The sequence below is a fragment of the Parambassis ranga genome, chromosome 21 (assembly GCF_900634625.1).
Source record: "Parambassis ranga chromosome 21, fParRan2.1, whole genome shotgun sequence".
In the NCBI taxonomy this organism is placed as follows: domain Eukaryota; kingdom Metazoa; phylum Chordata; class Actinopteri; family Ambassidae; genus Parambassis; species Parambassis ranga.
The window spans coordinates 20,882,077-20,906,369 of NC_041041.1; the positions used below are offsets into that span (position 1 = coordinate 20,882,077).

At 39.7% G+C, this 24,293-nt stretch overlaps 1 protein-coding gene across 9 annotated transcripts; it reads left to right on the forward strand.

Moving 5' to 3' along the window:
* The first annotated feature begins 12,724 nt into the window (after positions 1-12,724).
* On the forward strand, positions 12,725-22,347 carry spopla (speckle type BTB/POZ protein like a). Of its 9 annotated transcripts, none has more exons than XM_028393395.1 (13): positions 12,725-12,903; positions 14,137-14,217; positions 15,130-15,221; positions 16,305-16,422; positions 16,701-16,822; positions 16,954-17,105; positions 17,369-17,496; positions 19,509-19,686; positions 20,117-20,172; positions 20,264-20,386; positions 21,291-21,433; positions 21,537-21,590; positions 22,050-22,347. In XM_028393395.1, the coding sequence occupies exons 3-13, from the start codon at positions 15,196-15,198 to the stop codon at positions 22,192-22,194; spliced, it is 1,245 nt and encodes a 414-aa protein (XP_028249196.1). In that variant the 5' UTR covers positions 12,725-12,903; positions 14,137-14,217; positions 15,130-15,195; the 3' UTR covers positions 22,195-22,347. The 9 variants fall into 9 exon arrangements, with proteins under 9 accessions (XP_028249196.1, XP_028249198.1, XP_028249201.1 ...); XM_028393397.1 differs by having other exon boundaries at positions 14,142-14,217; XM_028393396.1 differs by lacking the exon at positions 12,725-12,903 and adding an exon at positions 13,020-13,097.
* The last annotated feature ends 1,946 nt before the right edge of the window (positions 22,348-24,293 follow it).

Consider the following 24,293-nt stretch of genomic DNA (forward strand, 5'->3'; position numbering starts at 1 on the left):
TGCAGACAGTCTTAAAGGTGTAGTGACACAGCAGCACAAGGTATTACTGCAGATATAAAAGCACCAAAACTCACTTATTATCATGAAACATTTGAAACTTTCATATGAAAAGATAATTATAACTAATGTTGTTGTTCTAATGCAAATGAAGCATTGTACAATTTCCATCTCTTTTGCATGGCTACATATTTTACCCTAAACAAACAAAAAGAAAATTAAGAATTTTAGGATTTATGATTATTGAAGTTTGTCATCTGTAGCCATGGTAAACTATAATATACAATCCTCAAAATCAATACAAATAATAGTAACAATAATATATGTATAATCATTTATTATTAAACAATTTGATAATATGGATATAATAATACAAAAATCTATGAATTTTGAGGAAACATATTAAAATAAATTAATAATATCAAATATTTAAACAAAATAATGGCAATTTAACAGTAAATATTGTAGTCACTTTTTAGGCTCAAGATATAAAAATCCCATTCACATCAAATGGTTGGAAAGAGTTCTATTTGAATTAGTTTAGGATCATGAATGGCTTTAACTCCTTGACAGTGTAACTAACGTATGATATCTCACTATAGCTTTAGCGCTATTGTCCAATGTAGCTACTGCACATTTTTGCATGAGCTTACATCATATGTCATTATGTCAGATTTGTTACATGTTGATTTCCTTTTCAAATCAGTGCAGAACAGAACATGAATTCAAAGCATCACACCTTATATGCTACCTTGAATAAAAATATGGAATGTAGTGTAAAATTCTGCATGTCACCTTGACATTCTGCTGTACGAAGCATCAGGGTGTCAACCTCTGGCTTTTGTGACATTCTACAATCATCTGAGCTCTTGTTGTGTGCGTTAGCACAAGTTTAAATCGGGAGAGATTATCCTGTGATTCTTGTTAGAACTCCAATCACTCCAATTACACGTGCTCCAAAGTGACTTTTCCCAGTCATCCGGCCAGGGATTTCTTTAGCCATCAATTAGAAACGTCGCCTCTAATCTGAGCCGGCTTCCCAGACACTGGTCATTTCCCATTAGAGTCATTTTCCCCAGGATCCCATGGAGCGATAGACATCTCTGCAGCTCAATAGAGGAGACGTGGAGGAGACCATAATTAAAGAGGTGGCATTTACTCTCAGTCAGACCCTCTCAGAGATCTGAATCTGCAATTACCTTCCAGAAAATAGCATTGTCAGGACAGGACCCACGTTAATAATGGCCCCCATTTCAGGGGCAGGGTACAGAATGCAATCATTTCCACTGAAGCCGCTCTTTGATTGTTTATCGCTCCACCTCGGGTTATCAGCCACTCTACTGTAGTGAATGTACACAGAAGGAAATAATCCTGTGGGCCACAAGCGGGGGCTATTCAAGTATTTTGCTGAGTGCTGACTGCTCTCATAAAAGGTAACTTTAACACCACACTCATAAAGGTTGTAATATCATGGATAGGATTCACCAACCAGCCGCCACAAAGTCTCAGTATCTATATTATCGCTTCCTCTCTCTCTCTCCTCACACACAGTTTCTATCTCACACACTGCTACTCCCCTAAGCCTCCGCTAAAGCGTGCCTGACTTTCCAGATACTTTATCAAGTGCATAAGGACCATTTGCACAGAAGGCAATTAAAAGCTTTAGTGGTTCCTGCAGGCAGAGGGGTAGTTTGGGGGGCCCCAGTCGACACATGAGCCAGCACCTTATTGGAGAGGGCTGGCTTTGTGCAGCAAAATGGCTTCAGTAATTTATACCAAATAGACTGCAGGTAGGGTATGAGAGCCAAGAGGAACGCATCTGCATTAATCAATATGAAATTATCCTGGACGTAATTTGTGGAGGGCAGCCATGCACCTGCCTAGAAATGTGATTGGGGAAGCCTGCGGATGAATAAGTGACTGCTGAAAATCTGGTGGCTAGAACAAGAGGAGAGGTCCAAAATCAGATCCAATTGTCTGTCAAATCCCAAGGAAACAGAGAAATGAAAGATTAGGCAGGGTATAGATGTAGAACTCTTTGGAAAATAATAACTGCAAAGCTTTATACAAAGCATATGGTGATGTAAAACTCTGTGACTTTTAGATTCCCAAAACAAATGCAAATATATGTGGGAGATTTTTGTCAAGGAAATAAATCTATTAGCACGCTGCCAGAGATAAGCGTGTCCTTAAAATGACCATATGCAAAGGTAGCGATAGTGAAGATGTCGGGCGGATTTTCGCATTTGCATATCTTCTAATCAATCCACTTTATGTGTAAAGGCCAAGATCACTGTGTCATGATTTTGAATCAATCTTGTGTTTACTCTGCGGTCAGTGAGGCCGCTGTCTTAATGTCCATGGGGTCCGATTGCAGTCTTTCTTTGACCCAAACCCACTTTCTTTTTCTGCCACACTTCCCAATGTCATTAGAGGAAAAGCTGAGGACGTTCCGGAGATGGCCTGGCCCTTCTTTGGCAGCTGGTGACCTTCCTGGTCTGTATGCTCTCCAGCCTCTCTCTCGCGCTCTTTCTTTTTTTTCAGGTTTTTCAGACAGCCCGGTTCTCTTTATCACTCCCCAGGATCAGCAATTGCTCACCGACAGTCTCTCAGTAATGCATCCATGCTGGGTATCTCTTCAGAGCACAACTATGTGCTTTGCAAATGCAATGTACAAGGAGTGAATACAAGAGAGGAAGAGAGGTGTTCACAGCATATTCCTGAAGTGGAATATTTTACAGTAACAGCATTTCACCTTCAGTGGATTGTTATTAGCAGTTACAGGGAAGTACAAAGTGACAGAGATGGCCTAGAGAGCCAAAATGATGTCTCTGTTAGCAAGGAGAAAATTCCCTATTACTAAATAATCCTCAGCACAAGTGTCTTATTGCTGTAACACATCTGCTGGTTGATAATGCATCCACCTGATGGTACATAGTTGCATATATGCCCTTGGAACATAGGATCAAATTACCTAGCACTGTCCAATCATGGGACCAAGGCAGTTGAAAAAATTGTCTGTTTTAGAAGGCAGGTTGGGGATGAAGGGATACGTGCGATGCTGCAGACTTTCATTTAAGAGTCTGAGGTTTGGGTCCACCCAGACACTAAATAGACCTTTAGACTACATTGGTGATACAGTCTCAGCTCCAATGAATAGTGGAACTGGTATTTTGCTAATTCATTTTTCAACTGGTTCTCACAAAAAAACGCCATGTTTGGTTAATAATATATCGGCCAGATATGACACATGGTTACATTAATGCTAACAAAAGATATGATCATGCTGCCTGATGTCAATCAGATCAATACAACCGCAAAAAGTCCTTGTGAAGAGGTACATCGGGGTTAAACTTAGGTTCACTAAGGTATCTGGGGTTCAAGTCCCCTAACACAGCAAGCTGTTTCGTTTTCACTTGCTTTTAGCTTTTTATTTTCGCCCGCGGTTAAGGCATTTAAAAAGGGTAGGAGTAACCCGAGCAACATTAAACACAAATTACAAGGAAAAATATTCCCTTTTGCAGTCATTATTTTTGGCTACCATTGCCCCAATAAGCATGTGGCAAACTGCAGAAATACACACACACGTTCCATTTGCAAAGAAAATATCTCATGTTACATTTTCTTGTAGAGGACAGGATGTAATAATGATCAGACTACAGCAGCAGATTCATACAACAAGACAACAGGTTATCCCAAATGTTACAAATTTCCATTGACTCACAAAAGGCTTAACAATTATGCATTGTGAAATACTAGAAAAAAAACATTTGAAGCCTTTGCTGTGATGTGTGCTTCATAAGCATAGTAGCGCAGACTTAATTGGTTGGATTCCTCTCTTGGCAGACAAGAAACTGTACCCCCAGGCATTGATAAAAGACTTCTAAACTCTCTTTTGTGGAGCGAGGAGATGAAAGGGCAGAGAAGACAGCAGGTTGTCAAAGGAAGAATCCAGGCTCCAGCAGCAGCAGCAGCAGCAGCCTGTTAGTGTGTGCAGGTGTAGCGGACCAGAAGAACGACAGGTTATCATCAGCTCCCCCGCTTGAGAAATGAGACGCCTCATCATCAAATCATGATGTCTTATTTCTCCTATGCCTCTCGCATCCAATCATCCTCACTTCTGACATGACAGACGAGCCGTCTGCTATATCGTTGTTTACAAATATGAGCTACTGAATGTACAGCCATTTCTGCCATGTCTTGTTTTGTCAAAGCATGTAACCATACATTTTTTTTAATCTAATTTCTCTTCTGAAATGGATTTATACCATTTTAAATAACATACAATAACAGCTGTTTTCTATTCATCTGTTATTTATTAACCCGCTTCGTCCTGCAGTGCAGGGTCAAAGAGGGCTGGAGCCTATCCCAGCTAACTAGGAGTGAGAGGCGGGGTACATACTGGACAGGTCCCCAGTCCATCACAGGGCAAAAATGGCTGTTTTAACATTATGTATTAAAATCATTGTCACAGTGCCTCTATATTAATGATTTTGCTCAAAATAAACACATTGTATCCACTGTCATTCCATCGTGTATTATGTTTATAAGTGTTTATTCTTCTTCTCCTTTGCCCTATTATCTGCTCTGTTGAGCATCTTTCTGCTTGCCATCAGCAGAGGTTATCCACCTATATAAACCTGGTTCTGCTATCTTCCTGTTAACCCTTTACCTATGGCAATGGAAAGCTGAGAATGTATTCTTTCCACTGATATATGGCTCATTACAGTATTCGCAGGCATATGGCATAACACGAGATCGCTAGATGCCTTCTCAATACGCTAACTCGTCAAGCATTTGCCCAGTGAAAAATCCAGACGCTGATGGACATCTAAAAAAAAATAAAATAAAATAAAATAAAAAAAATCTAGTTGAGAGTGTGTCTGCATGTGGGTGTGATCGTACACACAATTTATAATGTCATAAAACCATGTATTAATATTGTTATTATTAGTCTACTTGTCAGGATGTCTCCTACACATTTTTGCACTTAAATGATTATTGCTAAAAGCATTGTTTGGTGCTAAAATGAGAATTTGTATACTTTGTATCCATTTTGTTTTCAGTCTTCACTCTGCTGATGAGTCCTCCAATGATATGTATTGACAGGACTTGTAACTGAAAAAGCCTTTAGATTTCCCTGATGGAAATAATAATAATAAAAAATGTACACTGTACATGAACCTGAATGATTATGGATTATTTAGTCCCAGCCAAAATGACAGGGCCCTACAGCCTGGGAGAGGGAGATGCAGAGGCAGTGATACTGATCACCACTCATCAGCACCATCAGCGATAGAAAGCAGTTGATAACCTTGATGAGGCGGCCCCCTGCTCCCCCCAAATTTTTCTCAAAACAGCCCCATCAGTGTCAAACCCCCTTTCTCCTAGTTGGGTAAAATTTTAGTTGGATCCTGGTTTCTGCTAATGAATTCAAAGTTTTTAACGTTTGGGTGGTTTTGTATATGTCTATTATTCACCTGCCACAAATTAAGTGACTGTTTGTGGCGACAAAACAATTTTTCCAGCAACTGTAATACCCCAAGGCCGCTTCCAGCTCATTCTTAATAACCTCCATGAGTGACCCGAAGGCAGATACAGAGAATGATGCAAAGAAAGGCTCTGAAAATAATGTCCCCATCCATCGGGTCAGAAGACTTCTGTAAATGGTCCACATCCACCCCCTGTCTTTTTACCACCTCAAACAACACCTGGCGGTGGATAAGCGGATGGTTGCCACCAAGGCCAGACAAGGCATAAAACCATATATGAAGGCCAAGCTGACAATACAGGGGCTGAAGCTCGTTGGGCTAGCTGACATGAATGGATACACAGTGGGTATAGTTGCTGATCTGGTGAAGAACTTGGGGACTGACTACACTACTTTGCTGGGTAAAAGATGGTGACCTTTTGTACGTCAAAAGAAAAGGACACCTGCGAGGTCTCCCTTTGCTCCAATGTCCACCCAGTCTACAGCAGGAAAATGATGGAAAAATATGTGTCAGCAATACTGGAGAGACTCTGTGCCCAGTCCCATAGTGGTGACTCAATATAATAAGTATATGGGAGGTGCTGACACCGCAAAACAAAAGGAGTGGACCATCACAGTGCTAGAGCATCTTCTATGTGACTAACAGCTACCTGATCCACTGCAGGCACACATCACCTGGAAGCAATTTCAAGAAGAGCTGACTGCACATCTGAAAGCCTTAGGTCCTTCTCTGCCAACCACCATCAAATAGTATTAGACAATATCTACCCAGACCATTTACAGCACTAACAATGATGCATTCAGGATCAATGAACCTTTTCTGCAATTGTCACATACTTGAGTAACATTTGTGACCAATAATGCATGTCAGCTCCTATAACATTGTTCTCATTAATTAATTTTGCCATTTTGAATTTTGTCTTTTTTATTTAATGAATGCTGTATGGTCAGTTAGCTTACATTATCATATATTACATCATCCAGATACAACGCATGATTAAATTTATGCTAACAGAACATATTATCTTTATTGTAAGTAAATGTTTGAGATTACAAAACTGGGCTGTTATAAAGAAAGAAAGAAAAATCAATTCATTGTAACATTTAAAAGTTTACTCCTCCGCTATGGGGTCTGCTGTATACAGTGACACACAAAGGATCCACCTGATGCATTCTCTGTTTCCACCATAAAGAAAGACACATTTAAATGAGCTTTGGGACAGCCTTGATGTGTTACTGTGCCACAGTTGATCTATAAATGTTTGTTTGCGAGTTCTAGACATTCTCAAGTTGTTACTTTACTACAGCTGTCACTGGGATCTTGATAGAGACAAATGTGATTGTGAAAAATACAAGTTTTACTTCTACACATATATATGTACTAGATCAAAATTACTATATATTATAAATAAACTAAATAAAAAAGATTTGAGTACATTTTGTTTCCCCTTTAGCATTTGGCAATTACATTTTATGTTATTTTTCTTGATTGGGCCTGTATATTATTACATTATATTTATATAATCTCGCTTGAGACAATAGATAAAAGATTTTTTCCTGCTACTTTTCAGTGTTTCTGCAGAAAGAAAAAAAATCTGCATGGCCCCATATGACTATGACTAATCAGACGTAATTGTATTCCTCTCGCTTATTTGAGCAACACAGACGCAAAAAACAAGCAGAAGCACACAACTAGGTGCCATACAAAATCAGCCTGTCAAGTTATCTGATTAGATTTGTCTTCTTTAATCAAGTGAAATATGGAAGAATGTGGCTCAGTTGTGTTAGTATTGAAACTAATGGCTGTAATACATTTCCAAGAATGTCATAGTTCATTTGATAATCAAACCCGAATAAAAATGGTGCTTTTTTGGTTAAATGAGTGTCTCATTTCCATATCAAGGAGCTCTATTAATAACATGGAACCAGTGTGCAATTTCTCTCGCTGCTCCATGGGAACTGAGCTATGAAGAATAGCAATAATTGTTAATGGACATCATGGCAACAGAGCATCTGCTTCATGCTACATAATCAGGCCTGTCAAAATCTGAAAAGGCTCAAAGATTGTTGAGAAAGAAAACACAGAAAGCCCTTAATTATGAGGAATAAAAATGGAAACCTGAGTAATTTAATCTTGTTTGGAGTTTCATTACACCCCACACTCCCACACCCCCCACCTCACAGTTAATTTTCTAGTGTTAAAACACTAGAGATACAAGGAGCACAGACAAGATGGGGGAACATAGGCAGATCCCTAGATAGCTGACCAATACCTCATTAAATATCCCATCCAAGCAGTATATGATTCCCAGTCTTTCAAACATGCACACATGGGGAATTAGTGACATGTGTTCCAAAAGAGGAACCCTGCAGAATATCCTCAGCTGCTGCAATAAGTGGGTTTGCAGATGGACAGTACAGATGGAGGCATGACCAGGTCCTGAAAACCATCACTGAAGTCACCAGCATGGGACTTGATTGGTTTCATTGTTGCCAACCCACCAAGAAATCATCACCTTCTGTAGGGCAACTAATTTCAATCAAAGCAACAGCAAACTGAAGCATCCTAACCCCAGCAAGAGAATGGCCAGAAGCAGATAAACTTCCTTGGCCATACTGCAGCCACCACCTTGCAACCAGACATGTGGATGAGGCTACCAAGCAAGTTGTAATCATGGACAGTAAAAACTATGGACAAAGCTTCTGTGACGCCATTTAGCTCATCCTTCGTCTTCTCTGGGCCTCCATTGAGCCTGGAACACCTCACTGGGGAGGTGCCAAGGGTGCATCTTGAACAGATATTTGAACCACTCTACTCTGAGCCCCTCCCAGGAGACCAAGCTCCCCCCTCTCTCTCTCTCTCTCTCTCTCTCAGCGCTTTATTAATGATTACATCATAGGAGGCCTGGTTATTGTTCAGGCTCAATGTGTGTTTTAGATATTAATGAAACGCACATGATAGGAAACAAGTAAATGTTACACATTCACTGAAAAATATATTGACCTTCAGAATGACAGTGAAATTCTTTAGACGTATTCAGATTTTGGGCTTGAGGAATGGATTACCAGTGTGTGACACTGTGATGCACATTCACTTTATATTCTATATGTTAAGTTATCTAGAAATATGTCCAAGGATTGTGTACTGCATTTGACACAGCAAAGCAAGTATAAGATTTTTTTAACTTTCGTAAGGGTCCAATGTAACATTTGCCAATATTGCTTTCATTAACATAAACATTAAAGCAACAATTAACTACCGTAATAAAGAAATGATTTTTTTTCCAATTTTGAATCTGCAATTAGTTCAATTTTCAGCATTTAAAATACCTACAGTTTCTAATCTTACTGTATTTAGTTGTTTTTTTCCCCTCTATGAATAATACATCAATAGAAAACACAGTTTTAATTCTGTTATCTCAAATGTCAGCAGTAAATGTTCATTTTGGTGTCAGTCCCTGCGACTTAGGCTTCAAAGTCTTCCTTAAAATTATGATTTCATGCCAAAAATGTATCCATTATCCCCAGAGAAATCTTCACAGATAAGACAGAGGATTACATTCCTCTAATTACAGTACGCTACAGTCATTTAAAAAAAAAAAAAAAGCATCCCAACGGGCTTTTATTTAGAAAGACAAACACTTGATCCTCTTTAACAGAGAGCCCGCAGACAGATGACATATAAAACTGAAATTGTACATTTTCATCATTTAAGATGAATAAAGAGATTGTTAACGAGAGAGAGAGAGAGAGAATAGCCCCACCTTCACCTGGAGAGTGAGGTGTCGTACTAATATCTTAGGTTCTCTAAGGTGTTTTTGAAATAAAGTTTACATGGGATTTTAAAAGAGCTTCAAAGTATTTGAAATGAATCAATTACAGTTCAATCAACAGTCTGTCTGAGATTGGCTCCACCAGAAAAAACAGTCCAAGAGCAGAAAGAAGCCAAAATATTACAAAAAATGTCATTAAAATGTTTGCAAGTACAACAAAGCTGATCACCATGTGCATGCGTCATCATCACCGCAGCCTTCACCACAGTAGCCACAGGAGCCCTTACTGTCTGAAGAAGCCACAGTTTGCTAGTGAGCATACACCGAGCACCGATAACATTTTGACCACTGAGAGGTGAAGTGCTGTTGTCACTGCGGGTGTGAGCTCCTCCCCTGTCCCAAAGCACTCACAGGTGGTCAGTCTCACAGGAGCTTCAAAGGAGGAGACCCACACCATTCTGCATCCAATCATGTACAAAGTTTCCGCTGGTCCCATGGCTAACAGGACTAGCGTATTTTAATGGCAAAACAAAGAAAGAAGAAAGAAAGAAAGAAAGTTTGAACACTTTCAATTAATCTGCAATGACATCATTCAGTGGGGCAGCCAATAGCTGTGTGCACTTATACCCCTACCAGTAGGGGTCTAGTAGAAAGAAGTGACATAAGCAGCAGTTCCTTCACTACCTCAGGGAGTGGAAAACTTCTGTCATGTCAAAGAACTCTCAAAGAAAATGTAAAGCCACCCGGTTGAAAGTTTGTCCACATTTTACTCCTGGCTAGTCTCGCCTCTGGAAGGGTTGTTGGAACAAGGACGGCGGATACAACTCGTAGTTGTCACACCAGGAATCAATGACTAATATTACAACTTACTTAAATGATACAGTCCTAGGCCCACTAAGGCCCCGTTCACACTGGAGAAAGTCAATCCAGCTAGAGTGGGATTTAATCCAGATAGATAGCCTTTAAGCTGGATACATTCAGACCTATTTTTAAATCTGGCTATCACACACGCGTGTCCGCGCTTCAGGCCATGGTAGGACCGCGTGTGCACATGCGTCGTGCATTTTTTTTTGTCCCATGCTTTTTTTTTTGTGGTTCAAAAAGGACTTGTTTACATACGACTTTTGTACGTGACCTGACACTGTCCCTGTGAAGTATCACGTCGCTAGCGGAATTCGCTAGCCGCATTTGTGTTCAGACCTGAGCCAGATGTAAGCCAATCCGGCTAGATCCACCTCCAAGAGGTGGATTGAAATCAATCCAGATATATCCGGATTGGCTATGTTCAAAACAACTGAATCAAAACGTCGCTACAGCTGCACTACCACAACAACTGTGCATGCCTGTGCATGTAGGTATGCCAACGTCATACCTACATATCAACAGTCATGAACACATCCCACACCCACATACTGGAAAACACAACAAACAAAAACCAAGCAATGGAACATCGTGTCAAAGCACACGTTCATATCCCATATGTTGAAATATTTAGTCAAATGTAAAAGGCAGCACATAAAACAATAACTAGGACCAGGCCATACATGCATTACACAGCAAATCTATCCAACACACTGACATCCATCAGCAGTGAGAACTTTTGATTAACTAATCAGTATGTTCATATCCATCTAATGAATATTTGGATATTCTTCTTATTACTTAGATGTTATCAAATGAAATGAAAGTAGATTTTTTTTCTCAATGTCAAAATCTATTTTTCTCTTGACATCTTGTACGACCACATGTCCGATAAGGTCATCGGGGCTCGTCTCCTTCTTCTCTTCCTGCTCATAAGTCCTGTCAGTATCAGTCTCCATCGGCACAGACAGTGAAAAGTTGTCAGAAATAATATCTGCTATAGAGTTTGAAATTCTTTTAATTAGAGCCGTATTGTGGATGGCGACTGTGACAGTCATTGTTCAGCGTGGCAGAAAGGGGCTATTCATACCTGATGAATACATCAGACGGGACAAAGAGATTAAACAGGTATTCAGTGCTAATCACTCTGAACCCAAACATGCACGCTAAGAATAGAAACATTATTACGGTTGCCATTATTTTCACATTAAAAGGACTGAGAACAGCCTCTATCTGCACATCAGAACAAAAGGAACACAAAAGTAGAAATTTGTGCTTTATGAATTAAAGACAAAGTGAAAAAAGTGAACTATTAACCCTTTCTTCCAGAATATCCTACAGCTGTAGGCAAACTAACATCAAAACTGTTTAAAAAAACAACAAACTCTCACCAGTAAATGCAATTAAATGATCGTTCCTGTGCCTTTTTATATTCTTGAATTGCATGCCGACACCTGCAGCAAAGCCTGTGAGTTGCCCTGCCCTTAAATTAAACTGATTTAAATTCTTGATGCTTCCCCCCACATATCTCTTCAACTGCGATCTTATCATCCATCCCTTCTACTTCAAGATAGGTCACCGTAGCATTGCTCTGATATCAGAGACATTTGATGTGGGCAGCGGAATTTGACATTTTACTGACGCATTTACGCAAAAACTAAACTGGCCTGTCTGTCAATATATTTAAAAAAAAAAACACACATTTCAAAGTCTGTACCATGCTTTGTCCAGGAATCTAAACTGGAACAGAGCAGAGCAGGGCCATGTATGGCTCCTTTTGCAGAATAGTGTCCAACCATCTGAAAGGGAATTAGTTATCACAGGCCTACAGGGAGCCTTCATAGAGTATATTGTTTCAGAGAACGGCTCGGCCAGAATCCGCTTTTGTGTTTAGCTAAACGAGGAACATCAGAAGCTGACGGAAAGAAGTGAGAATGAGCTGCGGTTCGGAGCTTCATCTATTGTTCAAACCAATATATAATATTACAATTTCATCATTTATATATATTATACATTTTCCCCCTATTTCACCAGTCTGTGATGTTGGGTTACTATAAGAATATAATAGCTCCATATGCATACGTATTGGTGCCCTCCTATCCCATGTGATACAGTACTAATTGCCAATAATGTGTCATGGCTCATTTTACATTCATGTCAGTGCTGGGTGGTGTATGATTTGAAACAAAATTAAAAAGCAAATCAATCTTATCTCCATATTTGTATCCATGTATCATATATTGTGCTCATACTGCATACTGTACTCTGATTTGGATTATAGTGACACTTATAGTCTTATATTCTGTACTTAAGTGCATTTAATGTAACTTGATACCTCTGGCACAAGAATTTCCTTCGGGATTAAAAAAGTTTTTATCTTATCTTATCTTATCTTAAATCATCCCAAAGTGAAACTATAGTGGGACAAAGTAATCACATCAAACGAAAATTATAAAATAAAATATATAAAATATAAACGTGTGTATTATTAATATTATTCATAAGGTTGAATTATTATTATTATCATTATAGCTGAGTTTGAGCAGGATCTATGAGCAGGACGTTAGCAAAGATTCCGCGCATGCGCAGCGGGTGTATTTTCTAGCCTCTTTAAGCTACCAGCCAGCTAGACAAATGTAAGCTAGCACATATAAATTAGACAAAGAAACCTTGTGAAGAGACTGAATGAAAAAGGGTCCAAAGTTGCGGACGGAGAAAGGATCAAGTATAACACAAAGCTATAAGCGCTGTTCGATATATGTGGGAGTATGAAATTGAAAGGTACGCCGCCATCACATCTTTTTAAACTTTTTGCAAAGCAGTCAGTGCAGAGATTAGCTTTGGCTAGCGGCTAGTTAGCCAATGTTGTTTTTCCCCACCAGCAGATTGTACCAAAACGTGAGGGTTTTTACATTAGCTCGGCATGTTAGCATCCTGTCACAGGAATCATTGAAGGGCCTTTGTTTTAATACCGGGTAATGCGGGGGCTAAACAACGTTACACATTTAACTTGAGGCATCCTTAGCTAGTTTGCGTAGTAACAAATGTGTAACGAAACTGATATAAGTATGTTTGGTAGCGTACGGGTGGATTCATTGCTAACATGTTATGTTTTAAGCTAGCTAGTCGGTGTTTGCTGTATCTGTATTGCTAAATCTGAAGGCTAAAGTGAAGTTATCATTAATCTTGCTAGTGAGAGCATTAGCTCTGGCTTACCGGATACACATTGCAACGGAAGAATGATGGATTTACTATATTTAATCATTCTCCATTTGGAAGACTATTCTTATTTAAACTAGCTTGCATGTTAGAGGACGACAAAACGCGATGCGATCTTGGTGAGGGTCTGAAAATGAGTGTTGACACTTTAGCTGATGTTTGGCTAACACTGAGCTGTTGCTTTATAGGCATTTATTGAATTATTATTATTTTATTAAGTTACGAGTACTCGCATCCGCTATCATCTTGAAGTAGCATACAGGCTGTGAAAATGCTATGGCGCCTAGCTCAAGTACGATCATTCAACTTTCAGCTAATGCAAAACTGGCTAGTTAGTTGGCTGTCTCCGCATAGCATCATCTCTGTTGTATTAAAGGCGAGGTAGCACAACTCCGGCTAATGTGTTAGCCAAACAAAGTTGCAGGTGAATGTTGAGTTAGCTTATTTGACTCACTGAGGTACTGGCTGGGCTACAACTCAGATAGCTAAAGCGTAAAGTATGTTTATGTCAACATTTAGCATGTAACATGTACTTACAGGCTAAATTACTAATGCGGGCTAACAATATGATTTCTTAATGGGAGCAGTCAGTTTTTTATTAACGTGGCATCTTTTACTGGTGTGAAAGTTCCCTTTTCTCCTATTGTGCCTATTTGTGCCTCTTCATTGACCGGTTTATTCAATGATGAGTGTGCCAGTGTTGTTTTGAGTGATCTACTGACACTTAAGTTACTTTTAATCAGGAGAACTGAGGCAATTTTCAAGGCCTTACTGTCTATTCCTCTTTCTCTACAGTGTAGCATGAAGATGGGGCCATGAAGGATCCAGTATAGGAAAAACAAATCCCACTCATTGTACATTTCAGCCATTCAAAAGGTGATGAGGTTTGGAATCATTGTTCAATGCTAAGATTAGTTTAGACTTTTTTAATATTTGTGCTAAAGGCCTCGGTTGCTGCAACATCCTGTAACCAAAAAAGTTGCTGAAGTTGCAAGTCACTGCAAGCTGTGTGTAACTCTTAACATCAGCTTTAGTGTTTAAATGTATGTAAATACATAGAGCCATTATCTAATTATGTCTAATAGATGGGATTCACACTGCAGGACTCAGGCAATAGTAAGAGTAGCTTTTATCTTGTTTTTCCTTCCTTATCATTTTCCCATTGAGACATGTATTGTGATTTTTTTTTTTTGTAACCATAATGTATTTTTGAAACTTTTTAAGAAAAAACAGAAATACTTACTCCAGGGCAGCTTGATCGGAGGGACGACAGGGATTTTGGAAAAGCCTTCTTTTCCTAAATCCCCGTTCTTGATACAAACTTCGATAATGTCCTGACGCTGTAAAAGGAATGTGTCCTCTTAAAATCTTACAGTGGAAGAATCTAAAGCACAACAGAAGTCAGCTACAGTAAACAGGTTCCTATGGGAACCTGCTAGTCATAATACTAGTACTGGTTAAGTAACATCGCAGGATCAGTGAGCAGGAGATACCGAGCTTCACTGTTTAGTTAACAGTCTGCTCCCTCTTGAAACGAATCACTCGGAGGCCAAGTGTGAACACGATTCATTTAGCATCAGGGTTTAAGCTGCTGCTCTGAGCACACACAATGATACACTCATGTTCATGTTTTTTGTGTAAAATCATAGTAAAAGTGGTCTTAGTATATCAGGCAAACACAACCTCACACAAACAACAATGTTATAATTTTGTGCCATGATTTTATTTAGCCAAAAATAAGGCCAAAAACTTACTGCTGTGGTCTTTCACCCCTTACTGCTTCCATAGGATTTAAAGGAGGTGAGCTGCAGCAGGTGCAGCCCTTGATGACTTGATCATCAGCAGGTGTTACAGATGTTTGGCAGCTCTGGAGCGTTCAGGTGTGTGTTAACGCGACGGCAAGAGGTCGCTCTACATCAATCTAAATATGAGAAGAATAATGAACAAGTACAGTTTGTTTGAAGGGTTACCAGGAGAAAGACTCTTCTGTCTATAAAGCACATGGAAGCAGGACTGAGGTTCACTAAACTGCATCTGAACAAAGAACAACACTTGTGGAACTATGTCCTCTGGACACATGAGACCATAGTGGAGTTGTTTGGTCTAGAGGACATCTGTCTGATAAAGCTTGGCGGAAATCGGGTCATACAGCAGAACAATGATCCAAAACACAGCAGCTAATGACATCCAATCAGAATGACAGACTGGGTTTTGGAATGGACTAGTCACAGTCTAGACCTCAATTGAATTCAGTTGGGACCCTAAGATGGCTGTGCATAGCTACAGTTTGCTAAGTAAATAATGGCACTAAGTTATAAATTGTTGTTTTGCTGAGGTTTTTAATGCCTAATATTAACACCCACTATGATCATTTTTACTTAGAAGTTACTTAATGTTACACGTACATGGAGAAAAGGATAGTCTGCCATCACCACATAAGATGCACAACAACAAAGAAGTGCTGTTTATTGTATAGCTGGCCACTTCAGTAGGTTTAGATGTAGATGTGAAAGTACCCTGTATATGAAGCTTTACATAAGGATTTAGAGTCCAGGTGTCCCATCCCATGTGTAGCTTAGGGCAGACTTTACATCCTGCTTCTGTTTGAGTTTGTCTTAAAAGTGATGGAATTAATCAGCATTGTTTTTGTTTTTGTGGAACTAAAAGTTGGCATCACCCTACTCATCGTAGGAGTGGCAGCTTTTTTTATTTATTTATTTATTTTTTTGATAAGCGTGACAGCCTGAACACCTTTTTGATCGATTGTTGTGTTATTTATTATTAAATTTTTGGACTTGTTTCTCATTTATTGCCCCCGATGATATCACGGCGTGCAATAAATCAGGTCGCTTTTGCAATTCAAATGGCTTCTAAACTAGGCAATGTGGGGGGAAAAATATAATGTATTGCTGTGTATGTGTGCACAAAAATAACATTATTTATTGTTTTTTTGGAACCGTCAGTGCTTTGAGGACGCAAGTGAGTGGTACCACTGAGGCGGGGATGTCACGGGTTCCCACCCCTCCTCCTCCCGGGGAGATGTCGAGTGGACCTGTGGCAGAGAGCTGGTGTTACACACAGGTACGCAGATGATGTTAAAACACTGCACGTTACATTATTGATTTTAAATTATTTCAAACATCTGAACTTCAAAAGTCTTGGATTTGGATCTGAATCTCAAGCAGTTAAACGGTCATATTATTTAAACCTATAATTTTCCTCCTATCCCATTACAGAATGTTAAATGACTATAATTTAGGGTGGCAGAGTTTCAGCTACAAAATCAGTCCTGTTCTATTTTAATGTATAAAATGTACATGTTCTGATGATCCTACACGTTTCTTCTTCGTGCTTCCTAGGTCAAAGTCGTGAAGTTTTCTTACATGTGGACCATAAACAACTTTAGTTTTTGCAGAGAAGAAATGGGAGAGGTGTTGAAGAGTTCCACTTTCTCTTCAGGCCCTAATGACAAAATGAAGTGGTAATTTAACCTCTGTTAAAACTTCACAGCTTTTCATGCTCTATTAACTTAGTGCCATGTCTCCTCATAGTGATGTGATAAAAGCACAGAATTGTACTGATGTGCTGTGTTCTGTTCTGTTTTCTTGCCAGGTGTCTGCGAGTCAATCCAAAGGGTCTTGATGATGAGAGCAAAGATTATCTGTCGTTGTATTTACTTCTTGTTAATTGTCCAAAAAGTGAAGTCAGAGCAAAGTTTAAGTTTTCCCTGTTGAATGCTAAAAGAGAGGAGACGAAAGCAATGGGTGAGTATCAGCAAACACACTACGTGTGATAACTACTGGTGCAACCAAACATCAAACATCAAATGTACAAGTTGATTCTTAGTTGGTTACCTGGTTGCATGTAGTGTTTTAAATGATGATGGAAGTAGCTGAGGAGTGAGCAGCTAATTCATATATGTTGTAGTTTATATTGTTTCATCATTCAATAGATTAGTTAGCTTTAGTGATTTTTAATTTTTTTCTTACAAAGACATAACTAGACCTGTTTTCCTTCCTGCTTACAGAAAGCCAAAGAGCATATAGATTTGTCCAAGGCAAAGACTGGGGTTTCAAAAAGTTTATCAGAAGAGATTTCCTTCTCGATGAAGCCAACGGACTCTTACCAGACGACAAGCTCACACTCTTCTGCGAGGTAAGTCTTATACTACTATTTAACCCTCCTAAAACGGAGCTGTCGCCGGTGACAGAAATTGACATGCGCTGGTCAAACTACTGTAGCTCTAGTTATGTTCGCACTATTCAAATTGGAATTCTGAAAGCTGAGAAACGGCTCTTTCAATCGCTATTACATTCATTACATTAATGACCACATTGCGTGTGTGCCAGGGGCAGAAGGGAGAGTTGATGTAAAATAGTTTGAGTTTAATTTTTGTGATCTCAAAAGTCTTGTTGCTGTACATTTATAGTTGTTTATAAAAAAGAAAATTTGATGAAAATTCAAATCCGTTTTTTTTACTCTCTTGTTATTACACACTGTTCTGAGCATTCATAACACAATAAATATGTGCCAGCTTTTGAAAGTTATGTTTAATCTGTCTAGAAAAACGGGTAAAATAATTAATTAAACATTTTCTGACAGAATCATTAAAAAAATAAATAAGGCGAGCTGTTATGATTATAGTAGTAAAAGTGTTAAATCATCACTTCTTCTCACTGACCTGAGGCTGATGCTTGATGATTTCTGTTGGCCTCTTTTTTACTGTCATTGCTGTGTTACTGACTTGCGCACACATTGCTCAGTTAAAGCCATGGTTGGTCATTCTGGAAAGCTAGCATGCTATGAAAGTAGCATTTTCTCGGGGCTCTGTCCAAACCTACGTACCTTCTCCTTTTAAGGTGAGCTTCCAAAGCTGGCTGTAGGTGTGAGTGTGGCTGGCGTTTTGTCTCTGTGTTTAGCTGTGATAGACTGCCGACCCCGGGTGCATGCTGCCTCTCACCCTTCGACAAACTGGGATAGGTTCCAGCCCTGTGGTGACCCTGTAGTACAGGACAAAGCAGGTTAAGAAATTGAATGGATGGCTATAGTGAGGAGCTGTTTAACTTGTTTGGGTGTCAAACGTGAAATACCCACCTGCTTGTTATGACTCGACTGACATGCTGCTGACACACGGCAGCATTTGTTGAAATTGAAGTGCACTCATGTATCCACCCCATTATCTAGTACCAGATCTAGATATTTAGTCGGCATTAGTGCCATTATGTCATACTAATATAAGATCAGTGCATCCTTGCTGTTGGGTAGTACTCACAGCTGTCAAGGAAACATGTTAGCATTACCCAGACAAGCTAAGAATGTCAAAAAGATTTAGCGTTAGCAATACAGTGTGTTTATGCACAGGGCAGGAGGAATGTTATTGGTCAACTAATTAGTGCCTGATGTGCTCACCAGTGAATGGTAGGCAGTTTTTATGAGATTAGAGAGCCCACATGTTATTTTTTTTGCTTTGTTTCAAGGAGTAAAGACAAGAAAATGTGGCTGTTGGATAAAATTACAAACACTGGCTTTAAGTGTCATTAAGGCATACGTATTGAATCATATTGGAAGTCTGTAACCTTTAAATGGAGGGAAGTTTTCTCATGACCGGTTTGCAAGCTGAACGCATTGTTGGGATTTGCCTCAAATGACATTAAACTTTTAGCGAGAGAAATGCTTTCCTCCGTGTTACATCATTTATAATGACACCTGTTTTGGAAATAATTGAATTCAGCGTGTCAGGGAGAATAAATGTCTCCTAAAATGTTCTTTCAAGGGACAAGTTAAATGAGGTGTCAGTGAATTTTGATGTAAACGCATTTGGCTGAATACTGTCAGGATTAGTGCGCCAGCCGGCAGTTCTAGAAAGATTCAACAATTTCAGGGAAATTGCCACTTTGATAAACAAATTACATTCAAATTAAAGACAAAGTGCCTTTTCTCATCAATTAGGTGTGTCAGCAAAGTTAATTAATTTTGGTTTGGAGGGGTTGTGTGTTTGCAAATAGGAGTCCCTCCCATTGTAGGTCACCCAGTCTGGAAAAATATGCTTTAAAAAGAGTCAAATTAAACACAAATTAGATTCTCTAATGCAGTAAAATGTATTTGCTGCTGCATTCATTGCTATAGTTTGGCTTCAGTTTGTTGTTCTCTCTACAATGCATGTGCAGGTGAGCGTTGTCCAGGACTCCGTTAACATTTCGGGCCAGTCCAACATGAACATGCTGAAAGTACCCGAGTGTCAGCTGTCTGATGACCTGGGGAACCTGTGGGAGTGTTCACGCTTCACAGACTGCAGCCTCTATGTGGGAGGGCAAGAGTTCAAAGCCCACAAATCCATCCTCGCAGGTAAGAAAGTCCCTAACTCCCAGAACTTTAGCATGCAAACAACAAGGAGGAAAAAGCCCACAGAACACAGCGATGGGCAGACACATGCATACCTCTTCTTAATAGCCTCTCATGGAAGAGACCATAAGCACCTTGAAAAGGCTGCGGAGGGTCTGTGTTGCAGGCTTTGATTTGTGGCGGCCTAGTTCTGCAGTGGGTGTTAATCCACCTCACTAACCCAGCTTGGCCCTGCTTGACCCAGATGACTGCAGGATCCAGGAGATTGAGGGGGCTGGCTCTCTTCTCCCTCTCATCTCCATTAGACATGGCAGCAGCTGCTGCATTCAGGGGGCAAAGAGACAGTTAAATGTATTTTGCAGCATTATAGTAGTCATGTTTTTTTTGTGTGTGCATAAACAGAACATTGTCTTAGTGCATTTTATTTTGACAGCGCGGTCCCCTGTTTTTAATGCGATGTTTGAACATGAAATGGAGGAGAGTAAAAAGGTGAGAAGCCTTATTCTTCCTTCTGACATCATTTACATTCTCCAAGTCTTTTTTTAGTGTCATCACTGTGACCTCTCGTCTCCTTTTACAGAACCGCGTCGACATCAGTGATGTAGATCCAGATGTTTTTAAGGAAATGATGGGCTTCATCTATACAGGGAAAGCCCCCAACTTGGAAAAGATGGCAGACAATTTGCTGGCAGCTGCAGATAAAGTAAGTCCCAAAGGAGCTGACATTAATATCTGATCAAACATCTGCCTGTTTTTTTAATATGCTGGCTTAACATTAGTACAAAATCAGCATTAGCATTGGTCAGTAGCTCAGACTGTGGATGGTAATGGACCTCGCATGAGTGTTTCCAACTGCGCACTGAGTGGAGAGAGAGCACTGTATGTAAGTCAATGAGGCTTATTGGCTAATGTGCTCTGTTCTGTAATTATGCAGCTGTTAGCCTGCATCTAATGTGACATAATTTCAGTATTGATGGTCTGTATTTTCTTTAGCATTTCCCCCCCCCCTCCCAGTCTCTCCATTTCCACCTCATTTTTGCAAACATGCTTATACAAAGCATGCTTTGTACACAGCTCTTTTAACTGTGAAAGCGCTAATTTGTTGGCACCAAAATTGTGTAGCCTAATCATGTAGCTGTAGCAGGTATTATATTTGCATTGTGTATGGGATGGAGGGATGATGGAAATCTTGTGATGTGTGATCAAAAGTAAATAGACGCCATGCAACTTTTTGTTGGGGGGCATACATCTTGATGCTACAGATCTGCAGCTGATGATTGTTTACAATATTGATTGTTTGCCTATGAATAATCAATTAATGCACCTGACCTCATCACACTTCATCAAGTCTGGGGAAGTGTGATGAGGTTGGACAGGGAAAAAAATGGAGGCCAGCATACAGAGATGATGCCTGATTGTCCACATACTTTTGCCTATAACAGGTTACCAATGTGACTTTTAATAGACTCCTTCCTCGGCCATCGTGCATGCTAACATATATTTCTGTAGGTTAAAATGAAACCAGGTAGTGTGAGGATTAGGCTTCCATCTAGTGTGTAACTGTGCTGCTTTCTGCCCCCCCCCCCCCCCCCCCCCCCCCACCTCAGTATGCTCTGGAGCGTTTAAAGGTCATGTGTGAAGAGGCCTTGTGCAACAGCCTTTCAGTGGAGAATGTGGCCGACACCCTCATCCTGGCTGACTTGCACAGTGCCGAGCAGCTCAAAGCACAAGCCATAGATTTTATCAACAGGCAAGTATCGCTAAGAAAAAAAAAAAAAACTCCAGTGATAAATTCCTGCTGCCATTTCTGTTTACCAGCCCTGAATGCTTACCTTTTTATCTCCTTGCCATAGGTGCAGTGTCCTGAGACAGCTGGGCTGTAAAGATGGAAAGAACTGGAATAGCAAGTATGTAATTAGCTGATATATGTGACACAAGATTAATACCACACCTCTTATCTCTTCCCCCAACCAGATGCATTAGAATTCATTGTTTTAGCCCAGGCAGACAGAGTGTGTTATTTGCTTTCTCAGTTTGAAGCTCCGTATCTTTGTATCCAAGTTATTAATAGACTTATACCTGGATAAACCCCTGAACGTGGAATATTTGTAGCATTTTAAAAAGGGAAGTTTTTCTCCTTCAGATGATGTAGTGCCATCTTATAGGACACCTTGAAATGCTAAACTTTATTTCCCAATCCTATATTTCAATGTATGCACTAATATCCCTCCCCCCCTTTTTTGTACTGCACACAACTCACAAATCAAACCCCCCCATTATTTGCTTTGTCATTACAATCTCATTTATGTTTATTGATTTTTAATGTGCAGATGATCATGTGCGAGTCATTGTGTCTGTGCTTACAGTCATGCTACAGACATAATGGAGACCGCAGGCTGGAAGTCAATGATCCACTCCCATCCTCACTTGGTAGCCGAAGCCTTCCGCGCTCTGGCTTCAGCGCAGTGCCCACCCTTTGGTCTTCCCAGGAAGCGTCTAAAACAGTCCTGACTGTGCCCCCTGGGGACTTTTAACGGAGGAAGCACGAAGCACGGGGTTTACAAAGGAAGGACGGACTAGTGAGGGTACCCACTCTTTTTATTTCCACCAAAACTGAACACACTTGAATAAGAGAGAGACAGAAGAAGAGTGGAGCTTTCTGGCTGGGGGGGTGTGGAAGGAGGGGGGTGTGTGTATGGGGGGAGGGGGGTTTGTGGGGAGGCTGGCACGTGGAAGACCGACATCAATGGATTGGGAAAATAAAAAATAAAAAAATTCGTTCAATCGGTTGTTGCTTGCTTGCTTTGCTGCCCCTCAACTGGATTCTGTTCAGGCTGGGGCAGCAAGACGAGCCTGTCTGCTACTGTTTTTTTTTTTTGTTTTGTGTTTTTTTTCCTTTTTTTTCCTGTAATTTTCAAAATGGCCTTAATATATCTGCCATTGCTCTGGAGCTGCTCTAGAGTACTTTTTGTCTATTTTACTCTGTGCCTGCCTCGTCACACAAAGACCAGGTCTCCTCCAGGTTGCACTAGTTCCCATGAAATAGTCATTTTGATATGGAGTTCTTTAGGAACGTAACAAAGGTTTAACTAAATGGGAAATATTATATATTTGTAATGTTTAGCCCGTTTTGTGACTAGACATTAAAAAAAGCATGAACACTTTCAGTGCAAGGTCAGTTCTTTACACTTTTTAAAAAGATGCATATGCCCCATATTGATGGCACCCCATTTCTATGTAAATGACAGTTGAACCATCTTCAGAAGACCAATGTACAAGAAAGTATGTTCTAATTGCATATTTGTTGTGGGGAGGGGTGGGGTAGGGTGGTGTGGGGGGTGGGGGGAAATAATCTGCCCTTATGAAGACCCAGTGTCAGTCCTTGTAGACGGAAAAGTGTCTGTACTTTGGCCCTAATATATTGAAACATTGGAAGTATTTACTCAAGTCTCCCATTTCAATGACATTAATCCAGATCATACGTCTGTGAACTGTTATAGATGAAATTTTGAGAATTTGTTTTAGTATTTCCAACATGCAAATATTATATATTCTCAATATATTGTGGTTAACTAAAAAGTGGAGAAGAGACTAATGCATGGTCATGTTATTGTCGAAAAAGAAGAGTGTCCAAGTACCAATTTTGTTTTTTTGTTTTTTTTTAACAACTTATTTTCTGCAATTATCTGACATATTTGTGCAGAATTAAATTGTGCAAAAGAAAAAAAAAAGGAAAAAAAAGATCTCCTCTAACATGCTTGGATATCTGTAGGATGCTGAGCATCACTTCTACTTCTGGCAATGTTATTCTGTGTTTGAACAGTGGGTGGGGGGGTAGGGGTTGTCATGTTTATTCAGTCCGTCTCGTATGTAGTGTGGTGTGACAGACACTTCAGAGGATTTTGTAAATTAAAAAAAAAACACGAAAAAAAAACAGAGTAGCATCATTTTTACATGATATTACTCATCGTTCACGTTGAGATGTTTGGAGGCAAAAACAGAAAAAAGATGTTGTCTGCAAGAATGCCTGCATTAACCCATTAAAACATTTTCCAGCAGTCTAAATGGACCCAGGGTTATTTTATTTTTATTTATTTATTATTTTTTTTAGATTGTTATCTTCACTGCTTAATGTGGATGTCAGACTGAGGTGACACTTTTTTCCCTTATTTAAAATATAATTAGAAATCGACACCGCTGTGATAATCAAAAGAACGCGTTCTTAAACTGCATTAGCATAGCACCATGTTAAACGGTGAACACATAAAAGATTTTTTTTTTTTTTTTTTTTTTAAATCGGCGCAAGCTCTAATTAAAGTGAATGCCGCTCTTTGCTGCTGGAAGGAGAATGTCTTCATCAGCGAACTTGCTGATCCTCGTCCGCCCCTCTCAGCACAGATCCCAGGAAGAGACTTGATAACATCTATGCTTTAGGATGCTTCTTACAACCTTTTATCTTCCTCCTTCTTCTTTCTACTTAATGTGATGCTTGAAAGAGAAGCTGTGGCACTGTCAGAAAATAAGCAAAGTGACATGAAAACCTGACAGTTCATACTGATGTAAATGTCACTTAGTAACATTGCATGATTTGAATCATTTTCTGTTTATTG

Coding starts and splice junctions, on each gene's coding strand:
- spopla (XM_028393395.1), top strand. CDS start 15,196: ATGTTTGGCAGCTCTGGAGCGTTCAG. Junction 16,423..16,700: donor AGAGCTGGTGTTACACACAG/GTACGCAGATGA, acceptor CGTGCTTCCTAG/GTCAAAGTCGTGAAGTTTTC. Junction 17,497..19,508: donor AGCTCACACTCTTCTGCGAG/GTAAGTCTTATA, acceptor ATGCATGTGCAG/GTGAGCGTTGTCCAGGACTC.